This window comes from Oncorhynchus gorbuscha, linkage group LG18 (assembly GCF_021184085.1).
Source record: "Oncorhynchus gorbuscha isolate QuinsamMale2020 ecotype Even-year linkage group LG18, OgorEven_v1.0, whole genome shotgun sequence".
NCBI classification, from domain to species: domain Eukaryota; kingdom Metazoa; phylum Chordata; class Actinopteri; order Salmoniformes; family Salmonidae; genus Oncorhynchus; species Oncorhynchus gorbuscha.
Genome location: NC_060190.1, coordinates 53,980,529 through 54,001,249, shown reverse-complemented (window position 1 = coordinate 54,001,249; position 20,721 = coordinate 53,980,529). Strand labels below are relative to the sequence as shown.

Genomic DNA, 20,721 nt, shown 5'->3' with positions numbered 1-20,721 from the left:
CAATCATAGGTTGTTTGATCAACTCTTCTCAGGATTATTTACCTGAACCAGGCTTAATAATCTTAGCCACTCACTCTCTTTGTAGAAGATCCCAACAGTGATGAGAGAGAAGAACAAGGCAACAGACAATGCACACACTAGGACCAACAGCCTCCGTTCAGTGTATGTCTTCTCAGCCCAACACCTGGGACCAGGACCATGTCGCAGTGTCACCTGTACACACACACACACACACACACACACACACACACACACACACACACACACACACACACACACACACACACACACACACACACACACACACACACACACACACACACACACACACACACACACACACACACACACACACACACACTGCAATGAGCACAGGGCACCACAGTGTCATCTCCATAGATACACATACACTGGTTATGTGTGTAAAGGTTACAAAGATCGGTACACAAGTCACCCTTAACCACAGTACTCAGGCAAACAAACCACTATGTTCTATGATCCGATGATGAATGGTATCCGCTATCTGGTCAGAGATGATACACTCAATACCACAGAGGCACTAGTACTGTGTGAATGTTCTGGTTATGGTTGAAATGGTTTTATTAACAGCATGGTTTTATTAACAGATTATATACCATATCACTTTTCAACACACCTCTATATAAAGGTAATGTATTCATCTTTTGTCCATAATTTTCTAGTTCTTCAGAAGGTATCATTAAAATAAATTGTGCCACTGCCCCAGATAAGGGGAAGGCAGAGCACTTTCCAAAATGGATGAACTAGGACATTGTCATGTTTTTTTAACTGAAAGAGCCAGCAGTCGGAAAAATAAAAACACAGGCCCCACAGAAAACATGTCATTATTATCCAGGGGACATTTTGAAAACGATTTTGCCTCGATTTTCAGCTTGGTCATTAAGAAATGCAGCAGCCATGATTGAATCCAAACAAGAGTGGTCTGGGGGGGATGGTTTAATGTGTGTCTCTTGTGTGTGTGTGTGTTTGTATGTGTCAAGCGTTTGTACGTTCACTCTGCCTAAACAGTAGAGTTATTCACTCACCCTTCTAGATAACTTAAAACAGTCTAAACAGGCCTTGTGTCTTGAAGTCGCCATTTAGCTTCAGCCAGCTGGTGCGCAACTGTGGTAATGTTGGCTTGACATTCGATAGTGTCATTTATTGACTGCCCCCCCAGAGATAAGCTAAGGGACAATATTTTCATGTTGCACATTATTGACATTTTAAAATATTGTCCTATGTACATTGTGTCATTTACTGATGGTCCCTAACTAGCCCCAAAGGGATATCCAATGTCAAACCAAATTGACCATGGGCATTACGATAGGTCATGTGCAGCTCCTCTCCAAATTGATGATTACTTGGGTGCTGCCAGCTGTGGGCAGGATGGAAATAATCTCAACCCATGGAAAACTGCTATGGTACCCTTCATTCCGTGACATACCATTTTTTTCCTCTATCTAGCAAATCTCCATTTTGGATAAGACTGACTTCATGACCAAAATTCTCCTATTTACACTTTGTAGTACATTTTTGCACTTGAATAAATGTATCTGCCTCATAGAGATACTACATAGGCGCTTTCAAAACAAGACGTTTTACACACCCTGTGAAAACCAATTATCCCAGACCTGTTAAATAATGTAATTATGTCTCATTAGCTAAGGCAAGAGTTCAAACGTCACACTGAATGTGAGCAGCTCTGGTGCCAAAGCCACAACAGGCTTCGTAATCCTCCAGACTTTGATTTTTACATTTACATTTTAGTCATTCAGCAGACAGAAGCAAGTAGGTTTAAGTACCTTGCTCAAGGAAATGACGACAGATTTTTCCCCTAGTCGGGTCGTTGATTTGAACCGGCGACCTTTCGGTTACTGGCCCAACGCTCTTAACTGCTAGGCTACCTACCACCCCCACTTTCAGAGGTTTGGGTGTTTAAAAAAAACTTTAATCTGTATTTCTGTGTGCATTTGAGAAGCTACTTCTGCCAAATCAGTGTGGTTGAGGTCTGTGCTTTATCACAGATTCTCACAGTAAAAACCACTGCACAATGTGATGGTAGAAAAATGTTTTGGAAATTAAACGTTCTGAAACATACTTTATTTCTTCTCTTAGCCATGGGAAAATATGTTAGGAATGATCAGATTTCAGAGGAAGCTCAGATTCTCAGCAGAAGGAAAAGAGCTGGCTGAAGTAAAATGGAAATATTGAAACCATGAAAACAGAAATTATTTAGTGTAACAGACTTCTAGCCAGACATGTGTGAAGCCACTGACTCAGACAGCGCAGGTCCATTGTATAACCTGTTATGATTCTCAGTTACATAGTTATTGTTGTTGCAGCCTCTAAAAAATTAGGCAACAGTGTATTCAAAAGACCTTTATCTAGTGATACCTTTGTCAACAGTCCACAGTAGGTGCAGCGTGTTGTTCTGCTTTCTCCTACTTAATCAGTGTAGGAGTGGATCAGTGGATAGTGGATATACACTATATATACAAAAGTATGTGGACACCCCTTCAAATTAGTGGATTCGCTATTTCAGCCACACCCGTTGCTGACAGGTATATAAAACCGAGCACACAGCCATGCAATCTCCATAGACAAACATTATCAGTAGAATGACCTTACTGAAGAGCTGCCACACAAAAGCCTACAATCACCATGCGCAATGCCAAGCGTTGGCTGGAGTGGCGTAAAGTGTGCCACCATTGGACTCTGGAGCAGTGGAAACGTGTTCTCTGGAGTGATGAATCACGCTTCACCATCTATCAGTCCGACGGACGAATCTGGGTTTGGAGGATGCCAGGAGAACGCTGCATGGCACAATGCATTCGGGCAACTGTAAAGTTTAGTTTTTCATTGTTCAGGCTCATTAGGTCCAGTGAATGGAAAACTTAACACTACAGCATGCAATGACATTCTAGACTATTTTGTGCTTCCAACTTTGTGCAACAGTTCGGGGGAAGGCTGTTTCCTGTTTCAGCATGACAATGCGCCCGTGCACAAAGCGAGATCCATACAGAGATGGTTTGTCGAAATCGGTATGGAAGAACTTTGAGCCCTGATCTCAACCCCATCAAAAACCATTGGGATGAATTGGAACGCCGACTGTGAGCCAGGCCTAATCGCCCAACATCAGAGTCTGACCCCACTAATGCTCTTGTGGCTGAATGGAAGCTAGTCCCCACAGCAATGTTCCAACATCTGGTGGAGGTTGTTATAGCAGCAAAGAGGGACCAACTCCATGTTAATGCCCATGATTTTGGAATGAGCTGTTCAACAAGCAAGTGTCCACATAATTTTGGTCATGTAGTGTATCTCTGTTAAACATTTGTGATTATTAGTGACTTTATTAGTGCAGGGGAGAAAGAAGAATCCTGCACAGTGATTCAGAGTTGTAAGCATAGAATTAGGAATGGAATGTGTTCATATACTTACATCTGTGGGCTGAAAATCCTATCATAACAGTGCAGTTCTCCACTTACCAGTGCAGGTACAGTGAACACATTGGTTTTAAATATGATTAACTAAAGTATTAATCTGACAGACTTTGTATCAACAGAAAACCTAGGATACCACAAGCAGTGAGCTCCTCCTTGCCTGTCAAATATTATAGAAACACATGCAACTTGAGACATCTGTTCTGTAGGATGGGCTCTGCAACTGATTATCCAAGCTTTTTGAAGCACCCAGAAATGCAGATACTGTATGGGCCTCTATAAAGGGTAGTTTTTTTAGTCTGCGCATCAGGAGATAATAGTCTTTCTCCTCAAGTAGCTCTCTGTGTTGAATGTAGCACAAGGCTGACAGAATAGCAGGCTCTCAGGAAATACCATGACGCTCAAAGTCCTCACAAAGATAATAAAAGAACTGGAATTTGATTAGCTCAAAGCTAATGCATTTATTTGGAATGGAATGTAATTTGTCATACAATGCAAGCAGATCATAACATAACAACAAGCAGCAGAATGAGTGCATCTAGACAGACTTGTCATGTGTCAGAGCTCGTCCATTATTTTTATACAAAGGAATAGTTGTCCTACCTGCATGGCAGGGGGGTAGAACTCATCCCCGTTGGAATCTACCAGGTCATCTTCGTTCAGAGTGGCCCTCTTGTACGTGGACATCTGAAAGGTCAAATGCAGAAAAGACTCCCTCAGTGCTTCCATGCTCCTTAAGGCCCTCTCCTTTCCTTTCCTACAGTCAGGATGTGTGTGATGTAGATCAGGGGAAGGAATATTACATTTAGCGCCCCAGTATTTCCTACCCTCTTCTCACCACCTCCCTACCCCCTAACCCCCTACTCAACAACCCCCCATTGCGTCATTCGGCTACTCCTGGGGTCTAATCTCGTGGGCGCCGTCAAGACTCTCCACTTAAAAAGTCCTGCAAAGGTTTTCAAAGAAACAGCCCTTCCTCTCTAGCAACTATGTTGTTCTGCTCAGCCCTCCTTCAGTACATGCTCTCCTGGAGCTCCAACTTAGCCCAACCTCGTCAAACAAGAAACAAAACAGAGAGGGAACTCGCGAAAAACAGGAAGGAGCATAGACTTAATCGACTTATGTGACTGAGAGTGAGGGTGTGTGAGAGGGAGTGTGTGCATTCCACAGAGTGGTTTCATATAGATTTAGGGAGGAAACTCTTGTACGTTAGTTCCCTCCCACTCTCCTATCCATAGGACTTTCAAGACCAGAGGGTGGAGTCTGGATGGAAATGCCCTCCCATGCATACTTTTAGTAGTTGCCCGGGTTACCGTCATCCGATAGGCATGACAGTTGATTGTTTCAAACCTTACCCTCTCTAACCCTACACCAAGAAGGACATTGAGAAATCTTAATTTCTTAAAATAATGTTTTTACTGCTTGGGGAAAGGTTTGATATTGGAACTGACCTTTGTAATTAGGTAAATTGCTATAATTTAAAAGTGTAGTACTAGTTCTTCTCCTGTATTCAATCTAATCCATGACACTTCCCCTAAATCAAGCTTAGTTACCTACACCTATTACTCATGTCAACAGCTATACAACTTCAGACACCAAATAGGCAGCTGTAACTGCTACACCAGCCTACAGCAAAACTGCAGACTCCACTCCACTCCTACCAAACCAAACCCAGCTTTCTATTACACGGACAGGGCCAGTCAAATCTACCGGCAGTATCACAAGGCCTGAACAGCACAGAGGACAAACACTAGTGTTCTGTTAACTTCCACAAGGCCACTCATAAAACATGCCCACCAACGCCCACACTGATATACTTGGCTCTCCTTAACAAGGTCTTGCTCAGTCCTATCATCACCCTGTGGAGGGACCATTTTGATGAGAGAGAGAGAGAGATGGTGGGAGACACACAGAGGTGATGAGAGGGATGAGAAAAAGACTGGGAGACGACTTCTGTGACAACCACTTATTTTTAGTGGTTTTCAAGTACATTTTCAGACTAAAGTGAGCTTCAGTTCTCAGCATCATAATGTGTATGAGTGTATGTGGAAGTAGATGGCGCTGCAGTGGATAACTGCCGTTTTACGGGCTCCTGACCAATTCTACGGGCTCCTATTTTGTGTGTTTTTACCCTGATCTTAACTTCTTTATTTTTGTATATTTCCACCATCATTTCTTATGACCGAAAATAACTTTGGACATCAGAACAGCGATCACTAACCTCGATTTGGATTAAGATTTCTACTTCAACAAGTCGGCAATATACTGCTCATTCCGGACCAGGCCCCTAATCCCCAGGACTTGAAAGAGGAAGAGACGGCGCAAGAGAGTTAAACAAGCGGGCTCCCCGAAGAACTGTAATATCCTATGTTTCTTGGAGTCTTGGCTGAACAAGGACATGGATAACATACATCCAGCTGTTTTTTCTATGCATCGTCATGACCAAACAGCAGCTTCGGGTAAGGCTAAGGGGGAGGTGTGTGTCTCTTTGTTAACAACAGCTGGTGCTGATCTTTAATGTTAAGGAAGTCTCAAGGTTTTATTCGCCTGAGTTAGAATACCTCATGATAAGCTGCAGACCATACCATTTACCAAGAGAGTTTTCATCTATATTTTTTGTAGCTGTCTATTTACCACCACAAACCGATGCTGGTACTAAGACAGCACTTAGCGAGCTGTATAGGGCCATAAGCAAAGAAAATGTACATCCAGTGGCGGTGCTCCTTGTGGCCTGTTTTACCTCATTTTTACTAGCATGTCACATGGGCAGCTAGAAGCGAAAATACTCTAGATCACCTTTACTCCACACACAGAAACAAAACGCAAATCTGATCACAACTCTATCCTCCTGATTCCTGCTTACAAGAAAAAAACTCAAACAAGTGGTCTGATGAAGCGGATGCTAAGCTACAGGACTGTTTCACAAGCACAGACTGGAATATGTTCCGGGATTCATCCGATAACGTTAAGGAATGTACCACATCAGTCACCAGCTTCATTAATAAGTACATCGATGACGTCATCCCCACAGTGACTTTATGGACATATCCCAACCAGAAGCCATGGATTACAGGCAACATCCACACTGAGCTAAAGCCTAGAGCTGCCGCTTTCAAGGAGCGGGACACTAATTCGGATGCTTATAAGAAATCCTGCTACAATCTCCGATGAGCCATCAAACTGTCAAAACAGGACCAAGATCGAATCCTACTATGCCTTGCAAACTATCATGGATTACAAAGGGAAACCCAGCCGAGAACTGCCCAGTGACACGAGCCTACCAGATGAGCTCATTTCTTTCTATGCTCGCATCGAGACAAGCAGCACTGAACCATGCATAAGAGCACCACTTGTTCCAGTTGACTGTGTAATCTCGCTCTCTGTAGCCAATGTGAGTAAGACTTTTAAACAGGTTTTTATTCACAAGGCTGTGTGGCTATACGGATTACCAGAATGCATACTAAGAGCATCTTCCCTGAAATTTTCAAACTCTCCCTGACCCAGTCTGTAATACCTACATGTTTCAAACAGACTACCATAGTCCCTGTGCCCGAGAACACCACCTGTTCCAGATGACTGTGTAATCTCGCTCTCTGTAGCCAATGTGAGTAAGACTTTTAAACAGGTTTTTATTCACAAGGCTGTGTGGCCAGACCGATTGCCAGAACACATACTAAGAGCATCTTCCCTGAAATGTTCAACCTCTCCCTGACCCAGTCTGTAATACCTACATGTTTCAAGCAGACCACCATAGTCCCTGTGCCCGAGAACGCCAAGGTAATCTGTCTAAATTACTATCACCCCATAGCACTCACATCGGTAGCCATGACATTCTTTGAAAGGCTGGTCATGGCTCATATCAACACCATCATCCCAGACACCCTGGACCCACTCCAATTTGCATACTGCCCCAACAGATCCACAGATGACGCAATCTCTATTGCACTCCACACTGCCCTCTCCCACCTGGAAAAGAGGAACAACTACGTCAGAATGCTGCACCAAAGTGCCCTCCAAGCTCATCCCTAAGCTTAGGACCCTGGGACTGAATACCTCCTTCTGCAACTGGATCTTGTACTTCCTGTTGGGCCACCCCGAGGTGGTGAGGGTAGGCAACAACATATCCGCCATGCTGAACCTCAACATGGGGGCCCCTCAGGGGTGCGTGCTTAGTCCCCTCCTGTACTCCCTGTTCACCCACGACTGCATGGCCGCACACGACTCAAACACATTTTAAGTTTGCTGACAACACAAAGGTGGTTGACTGGATCACCGACAATGATGAGACAGCCTATAGGGAGGAGGTCAGTGACCTGGCAGTGTGGTACCAGGACAACAACCTCTCAATGTCAGAAATACAAAGGAGCATATCGTGGACCACTGGAAACGGAGGGCAGAGCACGCCCCCATCCACATCAGCAGGGCTGTAGTAGAGCGGGTCGAGAGCTTCAAGTTCCTCTGTGTCCACATCACTAAGGAATTATCATGGTCCACACACACCAACACAGTTGTGAAGAAGGCACAACACCACTTCCCCCTCAGGAGGCTGAAAATATTTTGCACGGGCCCTCAGATCCTAAAAAAGTTCTACAGCTGCACCATTGAGACCGTCTTGACTGGCTGCATCACCGCTTGGTATGGCAACTGCTTGATATCCGACCGCAAAGCCCTACATAGGGTAGTGCGTATGGCCCAGTGCATCACTACCATCCAGGACCTCTATAACAGGCGGTGTCAGAGGAAAGCCCGAAAAAGTGTCAAAGACTCCAGGCACCCAATTCATAGACTGTTCTCTCTAGTACCGCATGGCAAGCGGTACCAATGCAGAAAGTCTGGGACCAACTGAACCCTGAACACCTTCTACCCCAAAGCCATAAGACTGCTAAATAGTTAGTTCAGGTAGCTATTGGTTACTTTTTAACTATCTGCATTGACCCTTTTGGCACTAACTCTTTTGACTCATCACATACGCTGCTGCTACTGTTCATTATCTATCCTGTTGCCTAGTCACTTTATCCCTACCTATATTTACCTCAATGACCTCGTACACCCTGCACATCGACTCGGTACTGGTACCCCATGTATGTAGCCAACTGTGTATTTATTCCTATTTTTCAATAATTTCTCGTTCCTTCTCTCGGTTTTGTTAGGAAGGGCCAGTAAGTAATAATTTCAGTGTTAGTCTACACCTGTTTACGAAGCAAGTGACAAATACAATGGGATTTGATTTGCATAACTGATGACTGAGATCCCAATGACAGACATTTTCTTATCCTTTTCGGTTTTATATGGCTGTCCATAAGCCTCCTTGTATGGAGAAAAAAAAACATCTGCAACTCTTCAGTCACAATCTACAATAAATACATGTTGTCAATGAGTTGAGGCATCACGTTACGGTACTAAGCCTAAATAAGTTGGGATGTTAACTGGCACAAACCCACCTAACGTACAGTCATTCCCAAGAGCACACACTCATATTTAGACACTATCCTGACACTAATGTGTTTGCAGATGTGCCCGCATCCCCCCATATTGCCACAGATTGCCTCAGCTAACAACACTGCATCAAAGGACCAATGGTGATGGGGTATTCCGTTTCCTGCTGTTGAGAGTTGAAGGAGTGACTAATGTAAGGCTAGTCGGGGTTAAGGGGTTATTTTGTGAATCACCAAAAGCACCTGTGTAAGTGTGTATCCTGTCAATAGGCTTTGTCAATGAGAACACCTCTATATTGCTACCAAGGCCACAGATAGTGGTAGTGTGAGATCATAGGCATTCCATAATATAGTAATTATATGAGATCCTAACAGGAAGAAAGGACACATTCACTCTGATTTCTTAAAGCCTGTTTGGGTTTGGTGCATAGAATGAAAGACAATGCTGGTTCACTGTTTTGCTGCACCCAAAGGTGATTATTGACTCAAATGTACTGTGATACACAAACAACAGGTCAACTGACATGGTCTTCGTCAGGTAAATTAACCCCACATGACCCACAACAACCATATACAAGTGATCCCTTGGTCCCGTGGTGTTAGTATTGGTTTATTAGGATCCCCATTAGCTTTTGCAGAAGCTATCTTTCCTGGGGTCCACAAAAAAAACACAAAACATGACAAGTAACAAAACACCGAAGGACAAGGACAGTCACACAAATGTAAAATACAATGATATACAAACAATACAAGTAAAAAATACAATAATACAACAAAAGAATGGTGTTTGCTTGTGTTTGTCCCCTCATACTCCCCTGCCGTTTCATTAGTTGTTTAATCTGTTTTAAGGGTAATTTTGCTGTATGCTTGAGTAATTGAAGATGGGAGTTCCATGCAATCATGGCTCTGTATAAAACTGTGCATTGCCATGAATTCCTTTTGGACTTGGGGACTGTGAATGGGCCCCTGGTGGCATGTCTGGTAGGGGTATGTATGGGTGTCTGAGCTGAATTTGATTTGATTGTGCAGACAATATGGAATTTTCATCACAGTAATATTTCTCATAAAAACTAGGAGAAGCAGGTAATCTCTCATCAATCCTCAACCAGGAAAGACTGGGATGCATGCTGTTGATGTTAGTTTTGTATGTGCAGTTAAGGGCAAGGTGGGATGCATGCTGTTGATGTTAGTTTTGTATGTGCAGTTAAGGGCAAGGTGTGCTGCTCTGTTTTGAGCCAGCTGCAGCTTTACTAGGTCTTTCTTTGTTGCACTTGATGTATTACCGAACAGTAAGACCAGAGACTGAACAACTAGCACAGTTGATTTGTGTCAAAAAAGCAGAACATCTTTTTATAATAGACCACTCCCCATCTTCATAACAATTCTGTCAATATGACTTGACCATGATAATTGACATTCCAATGTTATACCTTGGAGTTTAGCTTGCTCAATGGTCACACCATTTATGTACAACTCCAGTTGAGGTGTAGGTCTTAGAGAATGTTTTGAAACAAATACAATGCTTTTAGTTTTAGACTTTACACTCAACGGAACGACTAGATTAGTGTAGTGTCAACAACGCACCCACTGCCAGCTAGCCTACTTCAGCAGTACTGTATCATTTTAATCATTTTAGTCAATAAGATTCTTGCTACGTAAGCTTAACTTTCTGAACATTCGAGACGTGTAGTCCACTTGTCATTCCAATCTCCTTTGCATTAGCGTAGCCTCTTCTGTAGCCTGTCAACTATGTGTCTGTCTATCCCTGTTCTCTCCTCTCTGCACAGACCATACAAACGCTCCACACCGCGTGGCCGCGGCCACCCTAATCTGGTGGTCCCAGCGCGCACGACCCACGTGGAGTTCCAGGTCTCCGGTAGTGTTATGCGTGTGAATGAGGACCCAAAAGCGACTTGGCGAAAACAGAGTTTTAATCCAGTAACGATACTTTACAAAACAAAAAGCATAATATTACTCGTAAAGACGAGAACAGACTGGAGACTTGATCAAGAACTGCAGGTTGCCTCGGGAAGGCACTTGAACCTAGCAGACTCAGACACCTGCTCACCACGCAGCATCTGAGGGAAACACGACACGACAGGACAATACATAGACACAGCACGGTGAATATAGACAAGGATCCGACAGGGCAGGAACGGAAAACAAGGAGAGAAATAGGGACTCTAATCAGGGAAAAGGATCGGGAACAGGTGTGGGAAGACTAAATGATTGATTAGGGGAATAGGAACAGCTGGGAGCAGGAACGGAACGATAGAGAGAAGAGAGAGCGAGAGAGTGAGAGAGGGAGGGGGAGAGAGAGGGATAGAAAGAGGGAAAGAACCTAATAAGACCAGCAGAGGGAAACGAATAGAAGGGGAAGCACAGGGACAAGACATGATAATTAATGACAAAACATGACAGGTAGCCTCTGGAACTGCCGATCTGCGGTCAACAAGGCAGAGTTCATCTCAGCCTATGCCTCCCTCCAGTCCCTCGACTTCTTGGCACTGACGGAAACATGGATCACCACAGACAACACTGCTACTCCTACTGCTCTCTCTTCGTCCGCCCACGTGTTCTCGCACACCCCGAGAGCTTCTGGTCAGCGGGGTGGTGGCACCGGGATCCTCATCTCTCCCAAGTGGTCATTCTCTCTTTCTCCCCTTACCCATCTGTCTATCGCCTCCTTTGAATTCCATGCTGTCACAGTTACCAGCCCTTTCAAGCTTAACATCCTTATCATTTATCGCCCTCCAGGTTCCCTCAGAGAGTTCATCAATGAGCTTGATGCCTTTCAAGGAGCTTGAGCTCCTTTCCTGAGGACGGCTCACCTCTCACAGTTCTGGGCGACTTTAACCTCCCCACGTCTACCTTTGACTCATTCCTCACTGCCTCCTTCTTTCCACTCCTCTCCTCTTTTGACCTCACCCTCTCACCTTCCCCCCCCTACTCACAAGGCAGGCAATACGCTCGACCTCATCTTTACTAGATGCTGTTCTTCCACTAACCTCATTGCAACTCCCCTCCAAGTCTCCGACCACTACCTTGTATCCTTTTCCCTCTCGCTCTCATCCAACACCTCCCACACTGCCCCTACTCGGATGGTATCGCGCCGTCCCAACCTTCGCTCTCTCTCCCCCGCTACTCTCTCCTCTTCCATCCTATCATCTCTTCCCTCTGCTCAAACCTTCTCCAACCTATCTCCTGACTCTGCCTCCTCAACCCTCTTCTCCTCCCTCTCTGCATCCTTTGACTCTCTATGTCCCCTATCCTCCAGGCCGGCTCGGTCCTCCCCTCCCGCTCCGTGGCTCGATGACTCATTGCGAGCTCACAGAACAGGGCTCCGGGCAGCCGAGCGGAAATGGAGGAAAACTCGCCTCCCTGCGGACCTGGCATCCTTTCACTCCCTCCTCTCTACATTTTCCTCCTCTGTCTCTGCTGCTAAAGCCACTTTCTACCACTCTAAATTCCAAGCATCTGCCTCTAACCTAGGAAGCTCTTTGCCACCTTCTCCTCCCTCCTGAATCCTCCTCCCCCCCTCCTCCCTCTCTGCAGATGACTTCGTCAACCATTTTGAAAAGAAGGTCGACGACATCCGATCCTCGTTTGCTAAGTCAAATGACACCGCTGGTTCTGCTCACACTGCCCTACCCTGTGCTCTGACCTTTTTCTCCCCTCTCTCTCCAGATGAAATCTCGCGTCTTGTGACGGCCGGCCGCCCAACAACCTGCCCGCTTGACCCTATCCCCTCCTCTCTTCTCCAGACCATTTCCGGAGACCTTCTCCCTTACCTCACCTCGCTCATCAACTCATCCCTGACCGCTGGCTACGTCCCTTCCGTCTTCAAGAGAGCGAGAGTTGCACCCCTTCTGAAAAAACCTACACTCGATCCCTCCGATGTCAACAATTACAGACCAGTATCCCTTCTTTTTCTCTCCAAAACTCTTGAACGTGCCGTCCTTGGCCAGCTCTCCCGCTATCTCTCTCTGAATGACCTTCTTGATCCAAATCAATCAGGTTTCAAGACTAGTCATTCAACTGAGACTGCTCAAGGCGGTGGCCCGTTCCTGTAGGTTCATGCTCTACAACATCCGCAGAGTACGACCCTGCCTCACACAGGAAGCTGTGCAGGTCCTAATCCAGGCACTTGTCATCTCCCGTCTGGATTACTGCAACTCGCTGTTGGCTGGGCTCCCTGCCTGTGCCATTAAACCCCTTCAACTCATCCAGAACGCCGCAGCCCATCTGGTGTTCAACCTTCCCAAGTTCTCTCACGTCACCCCGCTCCTCCGTTCTCTCCACTGGCTTCCAGTTGAAGCTCGCATCCGCTACAAGACCATGGTGCTTGCCTACGGAGCTGTGAGGGGAACGGCACCTCAGTACCTCCAGGCTCTGATCAGGCCCTACACCCAAACAAGGGCACTGCGTTCATCCACCTCTGGCCTGCTCGCCTCCCTACCACTGAGGAAGTACAGCTCCCGCTCAGCCCAGTCAAAACTGTTCGCTGCTCTGGCCCCCCAATGGTGGAACAAACTCCCTCACGACGCCAGGACAGCGGAGTCAATCACCACCTTCCGGAGACACCTGAAACCCCACCTCTTTAAGGAATACCTAGGATAGGATAAGTAATCCCTCTCACCCCCCCCCCTTTAAGATTTAGATGCACTATTGTAAAGTGACTGTTCCACTGGATGTCATAAGGTGAATGCACCAATTTGTAAGTCGCTCTGGATAAGAGCATCTGCTAAATGACTTAAGTGTAAATGTGAAATGTAGATGTATTTAAGACCCATTTATTAATAATCGCCCATTCTGATACTGACTGTAACTCCTTATTTAGAATTTCAGAGAGCCCACTGGCTTTGGGTGCTGAAATTTAGAATCACCCACATACATAGTCATTCTAGCTTTGTGTAATACCAGTGGCAAATCTTTAGTAAAAATGGAGAATATTAACGGCCCCACTGCCCTGAGAAACACAACACTGTACATATCTGATGCTAGAGAAGTTTCCATTGAAGAACACTCTCTGGGTTCTATTGGATAAATAACTCTCCAACCATGTGATTGCAGGTGATGTAAAGCCATTGCAAGGGAGTTTTTTCAATAACAATGTATTATCAATAACATCAAAGGATGCACTGAAATCTTACAAAACAGCTCCAACTATCATCTTATTAACTAACCATGGACTATTATTTCTCATGATCTCATTGACTAGGTCTGGGACATGACTTTACATATTGTCTTTGCTTGTGTTCCTCCACAGCATGTGTGGATGTGTCTCAGAGCAGCAGATGGCTATGAGAGGTCAATATTCCAGGATTCTTGGAACATAGTGAAGCCATGGCTTCTGAGCATGGCTGTAAACCACAAGCATGTGTCAGTAATTCAACACTGATCCTGCAAATCAGACAATTATGTGTGGCACAGGAGCATTCGCCAGGAATAACTACATTACAAATCAAATCTTATTTATCACATGCGCCAAATACAACGGGTGTGGTAGACCTTACCATGAAATACAATCTACAATGTAGTTCAATAATGTCATGATGTGGCCCTCTTTGGGTATAGCAAGTGCCTTCCCCCTCTCTCCTCTCCTACATCCAGGTTCTGTTATCTCAGGTCGTAAATTCCCGGAGGAGACTCTCTCCCCCTGCCCATGCAGAAAGAGACACGCAGAGAGAACAAATGAACTTATTCTACATCACAGAACTTGAGAACTGAACAATATCCATGTTTTGAAGACTGTGTAAACGGTCGGTGGAGAAGCCAGCTACGACCCGATCCGTTTTGTTTCATGTTTGTGACCTCATGAAAGACAATACAGCCACATTACCATAACTCTGTTTATACAGGAGCCTCCGTTGAGGTTTACATCTAATTATTGTATAAAATAAATTAGTAAAGATTCAACTATTTGTGAAATGATGTGATGCCATGTTAAACCATTAATGTGAGAGAACTGTATTCACTTTAAAGTTTAACTAAGTCATTGGCCTTCCCCCAGGAGCACAGACATGATCTGGCTCATGGGACAGCCCTTTTCTACTGTTATGAATAAAACCCCCACCTGAAGAAATCCTCTTCAGACCAAGCGTACATCGGTCAGCTGAGGGGGCGAAGGTTGAGTAGAGACCACAAAAACCTCGGTATAAGCTAAGGTTGTAATGGTTGTTGAATTCCTTCCCATCCCACGTGGAGCATTGGCTACACGGGTGGAAATTGTTCAACTCTGAGACTATCGATCCCGACAGAATAAGAGCAAATCTTCGATACTAATTACTATTCTTCAGCTAGAAATTATGTGAACATGAGATGCGAAGACCAACAACTGCCGAAACAGCTATTCTATAAGAACATTTCTGAATGGTACTCTGAAGTATCTATTCCAACCACGAAAGACTCCAGGGAAGCAGAGAGACGCTTGGTTGAACTTTGCATTTAAATTAATATAACTATCAACTGTGTAGTGTCTCTTTTGTCTTTCCCGCCCTTCTCAGTCCACACCCACTTCCCTTTGTCCACCGAGCCGTCATATCGGCTTAACCCACTAGGGAACCTACCCTATCATTTCTTTGTAACCATCTCTACTGTTTGTTTGTTTATGCGTTTCTGTGATTATTTAGTTAGTTAGTAAATAAATGATTAAGACAATTGGTGTATGGATGATTCATAGTAAAGGCTGGGTTTGTGCAGATAACCAACAATTTATGACGTTTGGAATGAGACTGAGGTAAATAATAATTAATTAATTAGAAGACTAATTGATCAGATATTAAAATATCTGAAGAGTTATATTAGGAAAATTATAACTTTGTAATCTGAAGATTTTCCTTGGTGCCCCGACGTCCTAGTTAATTACATTTACATGATTAGTTTAATCACGCAATAATAACTACAGAGAATTGATTTGATAAAATAACAGTCTTCAATTTAACCTCTTGCTCCTACCTGGCACGCAGGCGTCCCATCTAGAGCTCTGGAAATGCAAATGGGCTACGCTAAATGCTAATAGTATTAGTTAAAACTCAAACGTTCATTAAAATACACATGCAGGGTATTGAATTAAAGCTACACTCGTTGTGAATCCAGGCAACAAGTCAGATTTTTAAAATGCTTTTCGGCGAAAGCATAAGAAGCTATTATCTGATAGCATTTAACACCACAAAAGACCCGCAGGGGACGTAAACAAAATAATTAGCATATTCGGCGCTACACAAACCGCAAAATATAAAACATTCATTACCTTTGACCATCTTCTTTGTTGGCACTCCTAGATGTCCCATAATCACTATTGGGTCTTTTTTTCGATTAAATCGGTCCATATATATAGCCTAGATATCGTTCTATGTAGACTGTGTGATAAACAAAAAAAAATAGCGTTTCATAACGTAACGTCATTTTTTAAAATTCAAAAAGTCGACGATAAACTTTCACAAAACACTTCGAAATACTTTTGTAATGCAACTTTAGGTATTAGTAAACGTTAATAAGCGATCAAATTAATCACGAGACTAAATGTTTTCTATAGGGCTCCATCTTGAAATACTGTCCGTGTATTTCTCAACCAAAATATCCGGTCGGAGACCGGAAGAAATGGGCTGTCTCTTGTTTGTTTGACCAAGAAACAAATCCTAGGCAAATGACAAGACTGTTGACATCGTGTGGAAGCTGTAGGTACTGCAACCTCAGCCATATTTAATGTCTTTCGCCCATAACAATGGGTTGAAGCGGCGGATGGATATATTTTTCCACTTTCAGTGATCAGATTTTCCTGCACTTTTTAATGAAACGCACGTTCTGTTAAAGCCACAGCCGTGATTTAACCAGTTTTATAAACGTCTGAGTGTTTTCTATCCACACATACTAATCATATGCATATACTATATTCCTGGCATGAGTAGCAGGGCGCTGAAATGTTGCGCGATTTTTAACAGAATGTTCGAAAAAGTAGAGGGTAGACTGAAGAGGTTAATGATGCCAAAGACACGACAATAAATAGAGTTAAGAAAATGTTTACTAAATAAACTAAAGTAAAAATTATTATAATAAATAAAAAAATAACAATAAAATAACATTAACGAGGCTATATACAGGGGGTACCGGTACCAAGTCAATGTGCGGGGGCACATGTTAGTCAAGGTAATTTGTACATGTAGGTAGGGGTAACATGACTATGCATAGATAATAAACAGCGAGTAGCAGCAGTGTAAAAACAAAGGTGGCCATTTTGATTAATTGTACAGCAGTCTTACGGCTTGGGGGTAGAAGCTGTTAAGGAGCCTTTTGGTCCTAGACTTGGCGCTCCGGTTCCACTTGCCATGCGGTAGCAGAGAGAACAGTCTTATGACTTGGGTGACTTGAGTCTGACAATTGTTTGGGCCTTCCTCTAACACCGCGTAGTCATATACAGTGGCAAGAAAAAGTATGTGAACCCGTTGGAATTACCTGGATTTCTGCATAAATTGGTCATCAAATTTGATCTGATCTTCATCTAGGTCACAACAATAGACAAACACGGTCTGCTTAAACTAATAACACACAAACAATTATACGTTTTCATGTCTTTATTGAACACACTGTGTTAACATTCACAGTGCAGGGTGGGAAAAGTATGTGAACCCTTGGATTTAATAACTGGTTGACCCTCCTTTGGCAGCAATAACCTCAACCAAACATTTTCTTGCCACTGTAGGTCCTGGATGGAAGGAAGCTTGGTCCCACTGATGCCGAGCAGTTGCCATACCAGGCGGTGATGCAACTGGTCAGGATGCTCTCGATGGTACACCTGTAGAACTGTTTGAGGATCTGGGAACCCATGCAAAATCTTTTCAGTCTCCTGCGGGGGAAAGGGTGTTGTTGTGCCCTTTTCACGGCTGTATTGGTGTGTTTGGACCATTATAGTTTGTTGGTGATGTGGAGACCAAGGAACTTGAAACTCTCGACCCGCTCCGCGTCATCTGACGACTTCCATATTTAGCGAGTCATTGCTACTTCCTGCTTTAATTTTAGCTTGTAAGCAGGAATCATGTGTAAGGGGAGTGTGTGTTTGTGCATGTGTTTCTGGGATGTGGGCATGCATGGCTAGGACCACAATTTGCTAAGAATTTTCAGTTTCACAAGGCAAAATGTCTATGGATTATAACAGAGGATTATGTGGTTTTGTTCCCCGGCATCTTGTTCATTTGGCGTAAACATAGCTATCCCTGGATTGCAAAAAATGAAGATTATTCTCTCCATCTATTAAATTAATTTCATGACTGACAAGTGAGTAACAGATCTCCTTCAATCTCCTTAACCTTTTACACTCGTACCTGGGTTGGAAATGGCAAATTTGGGTACTGATAAGTACCTTAATTGTATGGGTTTTGACTGACAGTTGTTCTGAACTTGAGCACAGTACGCAAGAAAAAGTTGCACCCATCCATCCCACTAATTGAGCAACATTTGAAAATGCTTTGTTGTCTGGAGTGAAGGAAATGCTGTAAATTAAGAGGACTCTATGTATTTTGAAAGATGAGAAGTTGAGGATTATATTAAATACTACTTTGATGTCATACAAGCAAGCCAAATAAATGGCGAATCTAAATATGTGCTTCACATTTCCCAGTTAATCTGCTCACTCAAACCCGTGTCATTTTTCTGTCTTGTGTTGCACCTACCACACATTTTCCAGGAATATTCTTAAGCTACTGAATGTATCCAGAGTACTTTCAGATTTCGTTATCAACAAATGCAGCGAAAGTACAGTAAATGTAAAATGCGCATACAATTTCTACCAATCTGCATGCGTGCGGATTTGGTTTCCATATGCACATTTTTGTGGAATAGTTTCATTTAATTTATTATAATCAAAATACTATTCAAATCTAAATAAAAATTATACAAACCTAAAACGTAAATTCTATTGCCATTGCCCAACCACTATGTAAAAATAACCTACATATAGTCAACAAATAAAAACATTGCAGTCTGCAAATAGAAAATATCCCGACAAAAATAAATATCCTATAAATCATATTGACTACGCCTGGACTGTATGCTACAGTTTCCCATGCCAGTGAGCTCGGGACGGTAGGCTATTTTCGCAAGGGATAAGAAGCAGTGCTTGAATTGGGCAGGAGCTCACCAGAGCTGAGTAAAAGCACCTCAAATGTTCTACTGCTTGAGCTACTCCTTAATCTTCTAGAATATTAGCTCAAAAGTATTGTGACGCTCCTGCACCTAAATATAAACACTACCAGCACCCAAAAAAAGTACCAGAACCTATTTCAGTCCAAGTCAAGCACTGATAAGAAGTCATCAGGTAGGCCTATTTACCACTGGATCAGAGCATGACATTTTTAAAAATACATTGAGGAACTATTGTCATTGTCAATGGATATAAAAAATGTTTTTGTTTGCTTGCTGTTTGGGGTGAAGAAAATATTACTTTGAAAAGCTCCAGAGCTCATTAGTGCTGGTGCCCTAATCCAATCAGAAATACTATCAGATCTCCAAATGGGTACATTTATATGCCAACATTTGCGCGCAGGCCAGGTAACCTATAAACCTACTTCTACACTATGTGGGGCCACAATGTCTCCTGACCCCTCCTGTCTCAGCCTCCAGTATTTATGCTGCAGTAGTTTATGTGTCGGGGGGCTAGGGTCAGTTTGTTATATCTGGAGTACTTCTCCTGTCCTATCCGGTGTCCTGTGTGAATTTAAGTATGCTCTCTCTAATTCTCTCTTTCTCTCTTTCTTTCTGTCTCTCGGAGGACCTGAGCCCTAGGACCATGATGCCGCAGGACTACCGGGCATGATGACTCCTTGCTGTCCCCAGTCCACCTGGCCATGCTGCTGCTCCAGTTTCAACTGTTCTGCCTGTGATTATTATTATTTGACCATGCTGGTCATTTATGAACATTTGAACATCTTGGCCTTGTTCTGTTATAATCTCCAACCGGCACAGCCAGAATAGGACTGGCCACCCCACATAGCCTGGTTCCTCTCTAGGTTTCTTCCTAGGTTTTGGCCTTTCTAGGGAGTTTTTCCTAGCCACCGTGCTTCTACACCTGCATTGCTTGCTGTTTGGGGTTTTAGGCTGGGTTTCTGTACAGCACTTTGAGATATCAGCTGATGTACGAAGGGCTATATAAATACATTTGATTTGATTTGATTTGATGTGTAATCAGGTGCGCGTCCTTACTCAAAATTGTCAGGAGCACTCCAAACAAAAGACAAAGACTAAATTTACAAAAAAAACTCCTAAAAGAAATAAAATAAAACAATACTTATTTCTCGCAAGTGTAGCATAGGTTATGCACTTTGCAAACATTGTGTCCACTCTGACAAGAATGGTAAAAGACTGGAATGGTAATATATTGAATGCATTACCAGAAATTACCGTAACCAATCAAACATTGTAGATTAGAAATTATAGTAATTAACGGTAAATGTACTACCGATCCACAACGACCAGGATCGTGGTGTTGCCCTGTGACAGAGGAAGATCAGTCAGGAAGTCCACCCGACAGGTGTGACCAAGGCCACAGTGGAATGGGAAGGGGTTGTTATTGCCCTCGGGGCAGGTGCCTAGGAGCCTTGCACTGAGCGCACACCGAGCAGGAGGAAACATAAACCCTCACGTCCTCAGCCAATGTGGACAACCAGTACTTCCGAATAAGACTTCGCACCATCCTACCGATGCCCGGATGACCAGAGGAGGGTGACGTATGAGCCCACCAGATCAATCTGTCACGAACATCGAACGGAACGTACACCCGTCCAGCTGGACACTGAGGTGAAGTAGGCTCTGAACGTGACGCCTGCTCGATG

At 43.7% G+C, this 20,721-nt stretch overlaps 1 protein-coding gene across 2 annotated transcripts in view; it reads right to left on the bottom strand.

Annotated features, from left to right (window-relative positions):
* Positions 1-20,721, bottom strand: part of LOC124003413 (endothelin-converting enzyme 1-like) — a 50,059-nt gene that overhangs the window by 19,438 nt on the left and 9,900 nt on the right. Inside the window, exons 2-3 of one of the 2 annotated variants that reach the window (XM_046311658.1) lie at positions 4,065-4,148; positions 75-213 (exon numbers count right to left, since the gene is read on the bottom strand). In XM_046311658.1, coding sequence (XP_046167614.1) covers positions 75-213; positions 4,065-4,148 — 223 coding nt within the window. Of the gene's footprint in view, positions 1-74; positions 214-4,064; positions 4,581-20,721 lie in introns of those variants that run through there. The other variant, XM_046311657.1, reaches the window with a different exon arrangement.